Here is a 14,185-nt window from a genome sequence, read left to right as displayed (position 1 = left end):
CATTGCTCCAATTCTTTTTAAATCAGGAGACTAAAATCGACATAAAAATCCACGCTCATTCAAGGGTTAGATGAAGCCATGGGATAAATACAGCATTTGCTCCTGGAGAGTCAATCAAACCACAAGATTTAGAAAGGAAAAGCAAAGTAACGTAACTTCTAAATTAAAATACAATTGTAATGTAATATTTAGATATATTTGGAAATACAGTGGAACAGAATACAAAACCAAAATAAACTTTTAAAACACCTGACTTCAAAGTAATTTGAGGCTAGTGTCAGGCCACTTTGGACTTTGCAGAACTCTTTTGCTGATGGCGGTGGAGAGGTTGTTAGAAGAATTTGGAAAATTCTCCCTCCATATTACATCATCAGTCACACATAGACCTATCCAAAAGGAAATGACATTGGTTTTTGACACCAACACACTCTTTGTGAATTGGTTCCCAGACAACTACATTTACTTCTGAAGGTTCACAAACCAACAGAGTAAACACTCCTCCTAAAATTGTCAGGGCTAATGTCAGACTTTTTTGTCTGAATTTCCAGAATTCTCCAATTTTTCCTTTCTAATTAGGAGACTATTTGCCCATCACCTCTCCCCATTACTGGGATCCACTGGCAAAGGAGTGAGTAAGGAAAGCCAAGCCATGCTGCCCTCCTTGTGTGTACCTGTCAGCAACACACAATCTTCCCTGATCACATTCCTCCTGCTCTGGTGAGAGTTCAGTCCTTTTCAGTTAAGACTTTTTTACTCATACCTGATTACCTAGCTAGAAATTTTTTTTTTCTTTTCATTAAAAAGCCATCACCCAAATTAGTTGAGACACCAGGAAATCAAAAATAGATGAGCATTTACAAAATTTCAAATTTTCTTAATAGCTCTGTTTCCCTTCCCAATAATGTCACAAATTGAACAGATTTAAACAGAAAAAGAAATGCATATAGGTGCCAGTATATGTAGAGATATAGACATGGATATAGATTTAGATAAGGATGCAGATGCATGCACACATCCATATACACAAATATGTGGTCTAAGAGAATATGATAAATATTTTGGGTTCAAAGATTGACAAAGATGATTCTAGAATCTAAGTTTCCAGGCTCTCAAATCTATCACTCTTTTGATGTGGTCTCATCAGATCTTAAAGTTAGCAGGCAATCTTCTTGTACACACTCTTTGGAATAGGTGGCAAAATCACACGCGGGAATTCCATCTTCCCCACTTAGCCTGAAATTGCTCTCCTGGTTCTGGAATTTCAGTGGCTCCAAATGTTTCAGGTGAAGTTATCATTACAGACACTGAGAGGTCAGCATGGCCCTAAGGACCCTGAGAGTCAGAATCCTCGGTTTCCGGTGCCATAGCTGCCATGGCTTGATTGTGGACTTCGGAAAGTGACTTTATCTTCACTTAGGAGAGAACCCTAACTTTCTTTGGACTTTAGGACCTTATATACCTCCCTAGGGCCACTTTCCTTCCTGCTCAACTGACCTCTTTACAGCTCATGAGACCTGAAGTTTCCTTTGATTTGCTGCCCCACTGCCCAGCTTTACTAAGTGATCCCTCCTCTTCCTACTGCAGTGTTTTAGTCAGTTTTCTCACTGCTATGACTAAAAGACCTGAGTAGCACATTTGTAGAGGAGGAAAAGTTTATTTTAGGGGCTCACAGTTTTATAGGTCTCAGTCTATAGACAGCTGGCTCAATTCCTCAGGGCTTGAGGTGAGGCAGAACATGATGATGAAGGAGTGGCAGAGGGAAGCAGCTCACATGGTGGTCAGGAAGCAGAGAGAGAGATCTCCACTTTTGAAATATAAAATATGCCCCAAAGCCATGCCCCCAAAGCCCCACCTCCTCCAGCCACACCCCACCTGCCTTCAATTACCACTTGATGAATCCCATGAGATGATTAATTCACTGATTGGGATAAGGCTGTCATAACCCAAGCATTTTTCCTCTAAACCTTGCATTATCTCACACATGAGCTTTTGGGGGACACCTCACATCCATTCCATAACACTCAGCATAAAAGATACTTCTTCAGAGGCATTCCTCTGAGCATGCCGTTCAGGCCAGACCCATTTTGCTACCACATTAGAGCATTTAGCACAACATGTGATCACACTGTTTGTTGTCTTTCTCCTCCATTCTTAAGAGCAGGGACTCTCCTGCCTCATCACCAGTGAGTCAACAGCACCTGACAGCACACCTAGAACATAGTAGGTTCAATGGACAGATGGACCAGGCATATTTTTTGCCACCATTATATGTCTGTCTTTGCCAAAAGAATAAAGCCATAAGGTAGTGCTGACTGTGAGATAAAGCAGTTAATGGAAGTGAATTCCCTGAGAAGGCCCTGGAAAATAGTCCTCTGGGTTCACAAGCATAAACCTAACAGAAATCTAGTAAGTGATTTGAAACATGCTTTTCCTAATGCCCCTTCTTTAAACGTATGTTGTTTTCCAGTTACTAAATCAGCACATATTCACTAGAGAAATACTTAAAAATACTTAAAAATTCAATGAAAAAAATAAATATGATCAGTACTTCAGCTGCCTAGAGGTGGACACTATCATTTTAGAATGCATCCCTCCAATATTTCCTGATAATCACTCAAGTGTGTACATATACACATACATGTGTATATATATATATATATATATACACATTATATGTAACAGTAGGATTAAATTAATACATAATTTTGTGACCTATGATTTTTGCTTCTCAATGTATTGCAAGCAATCCGTATTGCTTAACGTATTGGTTAACTACTCTATATTATGATCTTTATAGTTTCTCAATGTTTTATCATTTGGATACATTCTTTAAACTTTTTTCAAATATTTTATTGTATCTGGAACATCAAAGAATGTGGCTGTTTGTGAATATTACACACTTCTATTTGCTTTTTTAGAACAAAATTCTAGACATGAAATTGCTGGGCCATAAAATATGAAGAACACCAAGGTATTATTAGTGCTTTGCCAAATTATCTTCTAATGATCATACTTAGTGACTTCCCACTGGTCACAAAGTACAGCATGGGGTCCCCACCCTTATCACCACTAAGTAACCATATTGTTTAAATGATAGGACTCTTAATTCTTACTCAGGAAAACACTCAGTTATGTCTGCTACAATGGCCAGTAATTTTGAAATCATATTGAATAATAGGTGTCTAACTTTAATAGAATCTGAGACTCAGTTACCTCAGGCTCATCCTTGAATTCAAGGAAATTGTTTGGGACATTCAGATAGAGTCCCTGGATTCAGTGGAGCAGGTACTGCTGGCTGGTACTACTTGGTGTCCAGTATTTGTGAGCTCTGGTATTCAGCCTCACTACAGCACAGCTAGAGATACCCCATCCCCTGTCACCCGTACCACCTAAGCAAAGTTCTTCACACCCTTCTGGGAAGCAGTCAAGGAGTTTCCTCTTTTCCTGTGGCTAAACACCAAACTCTGGTGGCAAGTTTCTACTGAAACAGACTGTCTCAAGACATCAAAATATCCAACTACCATGGAAAGAGCTGGTTATATCCTCCACTAAGTGCCATTGGTCTTGTCTAGTTATATTTTATTTATTGAGAAAATTGATCTTCATTAAATTATCAGATGTAACTACTCTATTTAGATAAGAAATAAAGATGTAGGACGTTGTTCATCCCTGAGATAGCACCCTGCATATAGGAAAAGAACTGCTGACTGTAATTAAGGCCATCCAGAGTTCCCAACACAGACACACTTCTTAAAATTTTGTTTAGAAAAGGGGTTTAACCTGGAAAGTTGTGGTATTCATTTGTTGAATTTTTTTCTTTTTTAGGTTCAAAAAATCCTTATGAGCTTAGGGCTTTTAAGCCCTAGATCTACAGTAATTCTCTGTGTAACCCCCCTTCTTTTGAATAAACATTGTGCAATCTGCTGGATTTCTCTATGACTTTTTTTCATACTTGTGAATCTGTTTGGAAAGAAAAGAAAAAGGAAAAAGGGGGGAAAGCCTTCTGTTTTTCATAATGTCTAATCTTTTTCCCCATTGGCATTCACCAGATGTTGCTTTGGATCGGAAGATAAATATTAAAATCTAAGCAAGAACAAAGTGAGTTGTTTACTGGGCAGATTTTTCAGATGTTCTCTTGAACACTTGAAAAAGACAGGAGATGCTTTGATATGCAAGCTGGCTGGCATCCACCATGGAATGGCCCCTCCAAGAGAGCAGCAGGCCCCCAGGCCACGTCCACCCAGCCTGGGCTTTCTGATGGCTCCATGGGTCCATTGGCTATGGGTGGGGAAGGTCATAAAGGAAAGGAGAAGGTAGCTACCTGATGAAAAAGCCAGAGAATGATGGAAAGGCTGACTGTTTCCAATGATCTGGTTCAAAGAGACACTGGGAACTTTCTTCACAAACATAGAGGTAAGGCCATGATTCGGGCAGTCTCTTCATCCCCATGGTGACAGTCAAATCACACTGCACATAGGTGTGGCTGATGACTTCACAGCTATCCTCCTGGTGCTTCAGGTCACACAGGAAGGCCAAGGACTCTGCAAGGAACAGTCACTATGAGGTTAGGCAAATCTATAGAAAGAACTGAAGGTCTCACATTGTTTTATGAACCAAGTTCATGTGTCCTCCCTCCACCAACAGGAAAATGAAACATCAGTTTACTTTCTAAATATGTTATGTGTATTTTATGCAAATAGAAGAAGTAACAATTTTGTAGAATATAAATTATCATCATTAAAAAAAAAACTCGGATGTTTATACCAGCCAACATGAGATTAAAAACAGTTCTAATACTTCTATATCTGTCTGTTCCCTCCCGGGTCCATTCCCTTCTTCCTCATTCTCAGAAATAACTCTTTTGCATTTTTTAGATAACTTTATCAAACAGGTTTGCATTCCTAAACAAGAGGTTATTGAGCTTTGTTTTTGACCTTTATAAAATATAATGTATGACCAAATACTCTTGGTCTTGCTTTTTTATTCAGTGTGAACTTTCCAAGATTTCTCCATGTTACTGCATGACTATTATGGATACAGGCTTGCTATTGACAAAGACTGCATTGCATCAAAGTGCTAAGATGTATTTATCTATTCTTTTTCCAATGGAATTTTGGGTATTTCCAGAGAGTGGCTACTACAAACATGTACAAAGTTTCATCTCTGGTGAATGCGGAGAAAGAAAATAGCTTATTTAAATGGTAGGTGCAAGCACAGCTTTGCAAGACAGTGCCACACTGTTTTCCAAAGAGGGCAAACCATTGTCATTCCTACCAGTCACGAGTTCCTGTTACTCCACACAATTGTCGGCACTTGAAATAATCAGATTCCTAATTTTTGTCAAGTGTGTATAAAATGGTATATTATTGTGGCCCTAATTTCATTTTCATCATTATTTTGTATACTTGGTAATAACTCATGTTTCTTCTATGAAATTCCTTTTCCTGACACTGGTCCATTTTTCTATTCAGCTGTTGTCTTTTTTCCTATTCATTTGTATATTCTGGGTACTAAATCTCTTGAGGTTATGTGATTACTATTATCTATCCTAAATTTGTGGCTAAACTTTTATTTCTTTAAAGGGTTTCCTGATTAAGAAGTTCTTGACTGTCATATAAGTAGGACCATTAATATTTTGCTAAAAAGAAAAGCAAGTGTTTTAGTTTTTTAACCCTCAGGCCATTCCTTTCTGGGTCATGAGACACATGTAAAAAGCATCAATAAGTCAGAATGACAATAATTTTAAACTGGGCAATGAACAAATCTCTACACGAATGGTTTAGGAGCAATTCTGTCTGAAAAATCCTAAAAAAGGAGAAGAGGAAAAATCTCTGTAGTCTGCTACTCTGCGCTAACCTGTCCCTGCAGGTACCACAGCAGCCATCAAGCCTCTGCCGGCCTGTCTCATTATAGTGCCACAGCAAGGGCTAAAGGAGAGGGTATGTAGCACTGTGATCACACCCAGATGTTATCAGAGTTGCCATTACATTCCAAAGCACCTGACACCTAGGAAGTTCTCTGTGAATGTGCTTTGAATGAATAATAGCAATAAAAATGACTGACAGAAGGATTCTCTTGCGGATAGACAAAACATGAGAACTTCTCAGTTAGTAAGCCCTAAGGCAAATAAAAACAGGCTCAACACCTATAAAATAATGAATTCATTATAGGTGATTAAGTGGATGCAAATTGACAAGGTGGATTATGAAAAGCACCCAGGGCTGGGGATCAAAATCCATGGGTTTTACTCAAAGTTCTGCCACTAAATAGCTCTGTGACCTTAATCGCTTTAGCTTTTCATGCCTCATGGAAAAGTTAAAGTTTCCATGAAAAAGTCATTTGGTATAATTCAAGGTATAAATGCAAGAAACATGAAGATCAAAGATCTTGCTCATTTTAAACAAATGCAAAGTATTAGTTTCACCTAACAGGATGTTTTAGCAACCCATCATATGAAAAAGTAAAATTCTTTTTCAGTAAGAAGTGTAATTTGGGGGAAAGGTAAAAATAGAGGACCACAAAACTAGCAAAATAACTTTATTTTTAGGTCCATCCTTAAATCTCCCATCCCACTCATGAAAAGGAAGCACGTTAGGATCATGGCATAGGAACAAGCAAAATAATAATTAAGAAAGTTTGGTTCTGAGACATCATCCATAACCTGGAATGTAAAACGTCACTCTATCATACAAAGTCAAACTAAAGAATAAAATTCAAAGCAAGCGTCAGAATTCAAAGTGATCTTGGTAAATTAGAGAAGTTAACAAAAACAAACAAAGGGTCCAATGAAAACAGTAAAGCAATAAATTACAGAAGGGAAAAAGAAATCATATAAATATGAGGAAAAGCCAGCTGTGAACAGCCATGTTAGAAACACACATACCACATACACGCACTGGGATAATCATAGGTAACAAAAAGATTATAAACCAGTGTAATTTCAAAAACAAATCTGAGACCAGATGATAATGCAGGCATTTCATGATGTTACCCATTTTGGCTGGAACTTGCTTACTCCAAGGAGTTACCTTGTTTGGGGATTCAATTAGGCAAGCATGTGAAATTTCAGAGGCAACACAGAAAAGAAATACTAAAATGTTTATTTGGAAAGTTTCTGCCTTGATGAATCCCAAGAATTCACATTTCTAAGATGCCCCCCCCCACACACACACACACCACATTGCTGCTGTGCTGGCCTCAGGGAACACACTTTAAAAACTGCTGCCTTTGTGGCCTGAGAGATTCAGCTTTCCAAGGGCTCTCAGCTGATTGAGGTTGAAAAGAAGTTGAGTGGGGAAGCATTAGTTAGGTGGAATGATGGATTTCTCCAAGAAAAACAAGTGTGAAACAGGTGTGAGGATATCTGGTGGGAAGCTACTTTTAAAAACCTCTTTGAAATAAAACATAATCCTAAAGAGTCAGTTATATGTAATCCTATCTGAAAACAAGAAAATTTGTAGTAGCTTCCAATGATTTCTCTCTCTCTCTCTCTCTCTCTCTCTCTCTCTCTCTCTCTCTCTCTCTCTCTCTCCCTCCCTCCCTCTCTCTGTATTTCGCACACACACACACACACACACACACACACACACACACACACCTTTTACTATTTGATGTCCATTATAGACCTACTTACTAGAAAATCAAATCAACTATGATCATAAACTCTAAAGGTTTCATCCAGTTCCAGAGGGATGACATAATCCCCAAATCTCATCCTGGATTTTAAGTAAGGAAATTTTGGAACTGGCTCTCCATCTTTGGACAATGTGGTTAAAAGTATTTTAAAACGCTCTTTTTTTTTTTTAACGAAAGAGGAAAATAATCCAGATTCTTTTCGCCAAACATGATCCTTGCAAAATTGATGAGTCTTTAGTGACACCTAGTGTCAATGCTAAGAGTTACAGCTTCAAACTTGCTTTTTTAAATATCAAGGAATTTCAAGGTGTTCTTTTCTAAAACTTCATTGACTCTTTTATAATATAATAATTTTATTATTTTTCTTCTGGGAGTTATCAATGCCACAATTTACCTGCCCCTGAAATCTTGTTGATTTTTATTTTGTGTTTCTAGTTGAGATTTAAGCATTTTGATACAATACCAAAGTAGTTTTAAAATTCATTAGTTTAAGCAAAGCATATGAGATGGATTTTTTAAAGCAATTTTAATTAAAGATTAGAACATAGATGTGTAGTGTCTCAATTTCATTTCCACTGTTTCCCAATACTTTCATCAAGAACTCATTTTGCACATACTCTGGGCTGACCCTGTGCTATAGGGGACAGCTTAGTTTTTTTTAAAAAAATGACATCTCAAAGTTGCTATTGCATCTTAGGTTTCTTACTATGCAATGATTTCTCTTCCATCATATCGTGCTTATATACCTTAAAGAAGGAAACTCAGATTCTAGTATTTTAAGGGTTTTTTCTTCTCATCCTCCTGCTTAACTCTCCTTCCCCCTCCTCCTCCACTACTATCTCTTCTCCTCTCTCTCTCTTCTTTCTCTTCCTCATCATCTAGGAGGACACAGTATAAGCTGCCATTGCAACAGTATTGTCCATTGTGGAATTATTATCCAAGCTCAGATGAAGTGATCTTATTACTTTGTAAATTCTCAGCTCACATTCAAAATATTAGGAACATAACTCAAAACACTACACCCAAAGCATACATAGAAATAGTTCTTAAGTGTACAGGTACAAGATCTATGATTATGCAAATAAGATAACCAACTTGCTGGATTTGAGTTCTCTAAAATGCAATAAGGAGCTATAGTGAAAATGGTAGTTTCTTGCCTCTGATTTCCACTCCAAAGCTCATTGACTAATTACCATGTGTTGTGAAGCCCTAAGCTTTGCACCTTCCTCTATAATCTCTTCCCATAAAAACAGTGCTTCCCATACCACAATTTACATGATGGGTATGCAGCTTAAAATAGAGAACAATTATGGTCTTCTACTGAGTAAGAGATCAGGTAATTACTTGGACATTGCAGAACAAGAGAACACTGTAAATGTTGGCTCTTTTGAGTATAATAAGAATTCAGGAACTGATCATGTAAAGCTGATATTCAAGAGATGTCCAGTTTGATACTTTTTTAATTATTATTTTATTTATATATTTTTGATGTGTTCTAATTAGCTATAGATGATAGTAGAATGCATTTTGATACATCATACATAAAGGGAGTACAACTTCTCACTAATGTGGTTGTACACAATGCAGAATCACACTGGTCATGTAGTCGTATATGCACAAAGGATAATGATGTCTGATTCATTCTACTATTCTTCCTACCCCCATGTCCCCTTTCCTCATCACTCACCTTTGTCTAACCCCAAGTACATCTATTCTTCCCTAGCCCCCACCCCTTATTGTGAATTAGCATCCACATATCAGAGAAAACATTTAGTCTTTGGTTTGGGGGCTTGGCTTATTTTGCTTAGCATGATATTCTCCCAGCTTGATAATCTTCACCCTCTCCTGGTACCTCCAGAAAGCAGATATCTTCAGCAACCCTACCTCAAAACAAGACCAAGAGCTTGTTTCCTTCCTGATGCCTAAGGCTGTCATGGGAACAGAACCCAGAATTACTCCCTTCCTCATCACATGACTGCATAGGACACAGGCAATAAGTTTTTCAATGTCCCTTTGACATTGACCCATTCCCATGACAAAAGGTATTATGAGTCATTTTAATAGGTGACCCCAGAGTGTAACAACCATTTTGATAGAGGATAGAAAAATATTTTCGGAAACACATGGAAAAATTAATGGTTAGTAGAGCAGTAATGACAAATATTTTAAAATGCCAAAGAACATCATTTTCAATGTACATACTTTAAAAAAATACATATGTGGGGTTTTTACTCACCATCCAAGGGCAGAACCAAGCAGCTGAATGCAGACACCGTAGCATTAGCCAGGACTTGGCAAGGAGCACCACACACAGCAGCTGAGATATTCCCTGGAGAAAACCCTGCTCCAAACACATGTACAAGCCTTCCACCCAGGCAGCCTTTAAAGACAAACCACAAGTTCATGATCTTAGAAGCAAGACTGTCTTAACTCAAAACTCAAACCATTGCTTTCCTTCTGCATATCCTTCTTATGCCCTGCAGAATCCACATAGCTGGCTGCAAGGCTCTGACACTTGGCTTCTTCTTCACCCACCTTCTGAACTCCAGGGTTCCATCAGATCCCAACCATATTCAACAACCTACTCTGCTAAAGGGTTTTGTAATAAAAGCATTTTATGTAGAAAAGTAATGATTATGTATAGTTTTTAAACTTTTTATACAAGAGCATAAAATGAAAGTGAAACTACAAGTTCCCCAAACACCTGTCTCACCCCTGGAGGTTTCCACATATGCAGTTTTTTGTGACTCCTTACAGAATTTTCAAACATAAATTTTTGATACAAAGGGATCACTCTATACATATTCCACATCTTGTTTCTTAACTCAAAACTACAGCATAGATATGTTTCCAAACCTACATCATTACAACTCATTTTAATAGCTACTTAGAATTTCATTACATGATTAAGGCACAATTTATTTAATAAATTTTCTATTGCTTAATACCTTCATTATTTCTCTTTTTGCTTTTGTTAAGAGTACTGTAATAATTACATATTTTAGGGACACGCATGTGAGTAAAGCTAGTACACACCTCTAGCTCATTCTCGGGTAGAGTTCAGTCTCCAGCCTTCATCCCACAAGAGGGATGGAGCTACTTGCAGTCACCTGACAAACTCAAAAATAATGTTTTCTGCTTAAGGTGTATTTCATGATGCTCTTTATTCATGAAATTTAGGGAGTAGATAGGGAAATTTTGTAAGTATCCAGCCCAAATACAATTACTGACTAAGGAAGTTGATTCAGATATGGGAGCACACACCTGAAATCCCAGCAATTTGGGAGTCTGAGGCAGGAGGACTGGGAGTTTGAGCCCAGCCTCAGCAATTCAGCAAAACCCTGTCTTGGAACAAAAACTTTAAGAAAGGTCTGGGAATGTAGCTCAGGACTAGAACACCCCTTGATTTAATCCCCAGTACTGCAAAATTAAAAATAAAAATGGAAGGCGAGGCATGGAAAAGTCAAGTCTAAGTTAGCTACATTGGTGACAGCCACCAGTCCTAAATTCTAATCTCCAAAGTGTTCCACTCATTCGAGGCCAAATTTGTTCTAAAAAATGGCTTGATTAGAATCTCATCAATCTAAGATCCTGCTTCCATAATTTCCTGCAAAACCACAATCAAATATGAGTGATCTTAAGGGCAGAAAGGCTTTAAGTGAACAGAGACCTAAATCTTCATGGGAAGAAAAGGCATGGCAAATCTTGGTACATATAAAACAGAGGATCTGGGGGTGTAGTTCAGAGATAAAGCATTTGTCTCACATGCATGAGACCAAGCTTCATTCCCCAGTACTGCAACAAAACAAGACAATAAAAGTAGAGAAAAGCTCAACCAATGCAATTGTACTATGTTATTGGTTTACTATTGGTGGTGTATGAATCCATCTGTGAAATATTATAAAAATGATCAAAATTAATCACAGTTAGTAAATTTTAAACAATGCAAATTGGCATATAGGTCTAAAAGTAGGTGAAAGCATTTATATTCTTAAATGATGAAATTCTCTTACAAGATATTAATTTTAAACAAATTAAAAATGGTTAATGCATTAAATTAAAATACAATAAAATACTTAGAGAATAGGCATAGTTTCCTTGATGAAAAATAAATTCACAAATGGAGCATGACAAAGATGAGTCACAGGAAGACCTGAGACTCTAAGAAGTCACCTGGGTATCTCTTCCCTTCTATTGTACAAAGTGACATTGATTTCCCAGTTCTTGGAAGAGAAGCTACTAAGTCATTAAGTATTACCTGTTTGACTTACCAAAGTTCTCAGTCACTGCCGTAATAGTTGCATTCAACACGAACACAAGCGCAGAGGAGGCCCACCCTCTAATGCAGTCATAACCTCTGATGTGGTACTTCCCCGCAGGAAGAAAAGGAACTGTGCACTGGAGAACCGTGTAGTTACCGGACACACCCACACAGGGTGTCCTCCCAATAAATATGTCAACATTGGTAGGTCCTGAGATCCGGGCCACTGCAAAGGTTAAAATGCCATCACTCTGAGAAACAGAGAGCAATTCTGGGGTGAAGGCATCACTGTAACTAACAACTCCAATGTCGAACCAGATTCCATCTACCTCCATTTCCAGAGCAACAGAGTCGTTCCCTGCAGGAACAATGCACTGGATGAGCTCAGAACTGATGTTCACTGTCCGACAGACCTGTCGGCCAACAAAGATTAATGTGGTGTTCTGTCCTCTCAGGATTGTGCCCTCTATAGCCAAGAGGCTTCCACCATGTATGCTGAAATTCTTAGGGAAATAATGAAAGACTTGAGGTATAATGGAGAAATGCCTAGAAATGTTACCAAAACAAGCATACCCATTGCTTGTCTGAACAACTGATAGGTAGTGGAGTCCTGGTGTCAAGTCACTTATTTGGCATGCCACCTGGTTTGCATTAAAGAAAGTTACATTGCAAAGAAGTTGATCATCTATAAATACCATTGGCTTCTCAGCTCTGGTGCACAGTCTCTGACCACTTATCAGCACAGTGGTCAGAGGTCCACTGATGTCTGTGGTCAAGGCATCCACTACAGGACTTTTCTCCTCTTGCATGAAGAGAGTGCAATTCCCTTCACACTCGCTGGGCAGCCCATTGACCACAACTGTGATGTTCAGAGTAAAGGAAGCTCCAGGCAAGTGGTCATCCATCAGGTTGATCTGGCAGAGAACTGTACTGTCTTCCAAATGCAAAATCATACAAGTAAAAGGACCTGAAAGGTTGACCTGAACTGACCTCCTTCTAGAGTTGAGAGCCAAGCCCCTGACAGTGAGCAAAGTCCCACCACACACAGAACCATGCGTTGGGAAGATGGTCATTATCCGAGGTGTCACCACAAATTGCTGGGGCACTGAGGACATGTTGGCAAATCCCATCTGCTTCTGACACACTTGGATGGGATAGACACCTGCCTCCAGGCTGTGCAGGGGAAAGGAGCACCCAGACAGGCTCAGGTTGCCCCCAAGAGACTGTGTCTCCACCTCACACTTCAAACTCCCCAGAAGAATGACAGAGTCAGAGAGGTTACTTCCTTCCACATACAACTTCAGGCTGCTATTTGTGACTTCTCCCCACAAGGTGGTGACCACGGGTGTTGCTGCCACTTCATACACGAAGGTGAGGCCCTTGCCCACCAAGCTTGCTGAAGGTCCATGGATGAGGGTCGTGTTGCCAGCCCAAACCTCCACAAGGGCCGGGATGGTGAGAGCATCTGTGTTGTGCAGCAGGGGGGCGGGTGAGGTCTCACACCAGATGCTCTCCTCCGTCAAGTTCAACTTGTCACAGGGCTGATTGCCCACGAGTACCCAAACCAAAGCTGGGTCCCTGCCAAACCCTCTTCCTGAGATGCTGATGATCGTTCCACCTGAAGTGCAGATATGGAAAACAAAAGTTAAAGCTGATTTTCCCTAGGAACTCGCAGCCCCTGTGTGAGCTCTGAGGCAATCCAGTGCAAAGTGGGGTAACCTCAGTGATTTCACCTCATCCCCGGCAATGCTGAATTTGTGACCATTCCTATAGGAGTCAAATTCACATAACAGTAAAATAATGTAAATTGTTACATATGAAGGAGGCTTGTAATATTCAGACAAACTCTTTGAGTACTTTTGTAGATCCTATAAATTACCACTTACATGCTTACATGATAATGAAAAATCAAATTTAGTCTTCTTTGTCATCTGTTGTATTATCTGACATATTATTCTACATTTTATATATGTACTCACCTTGCATACTAGAGAAATCAAGTTCACTGGAGTCTATTTATCTTTTATATTATTCTATAGATTATCCCAAAAATTCATATATGGTATTATATATTCTTTATAATCTGTATTATATACATACAAGATATCAAAAGCCAGTGAAACATACTAATGAATTTGCTGTTATGTTCCCAGACATTATTAAGAGTTAGATATGAGGTGCCCCCCAAATGTTCATATTAGGCAATGCAGCAATGTTCAGAGATAAAGTGATTAGATTATGAGAGCTGTAGCCTCAGCAAGATGAAAACCATTATTCATAATTGCATAT

At 38.8% G+C, this 14,185-nt stretch overlaps 1 protein-coding gene across 12 annotated transcripts in view; it reads right to left on the bottom strand.

The window, feature by feature from the left end:
• The window catches only part of Pkhd1 (PKHD1 ciliary IPT domain containing fibrocystin/polyductin), a 463,263-nt gene that overhangs the window by 385,983 nt on the left and 63,095 nt on the right, over positions 1-14,185 (bottom strand). For all 12 annotated transcript variants that reach the window (XR_007109414.1, XR_007109413.1, XR_007109415.1 and 9 more), the window contains 3 exons: positions 11,907-13,514; positions 9,872-10,015; positions 4,322-4,541 (listed from right to left, as the gene is read on the bottom strand). Coding sequence is in view for 9 of the 12 variants with exons in the window: in XM_047557741.1 (XP_047413697.1) it covers positions 4,322-4,541; positions 9,872-10,015; positions 11,907-13,514 (1,972 nt within the window). In the remaining 3 variants the exon portion in view is untranslated. The remainder of the gene's footprint in view (positions 1-4,321; positions 4,542-9,871; positions 10,016-11,906; positions 13,515-14,185) is intronic.

Source organism: Sciurus carolinensis, chromosome 7 (assembly GCF_902686445.1).
Source record: "Sciurus carolinensis chromosome 7, mSciCar1.2, whole genome shotgun sequence".
Classification (NCBI taxonomy): domain Eukaryota; kingdom Metazoa; phylum Chordata; class Mammalia; order Rodentia; family Sciuridae; genus Sciurus; species Sciurus carolinensis.
This window is presented reverse-complemented; position numbering and strand designations above follow the sequence as displayed.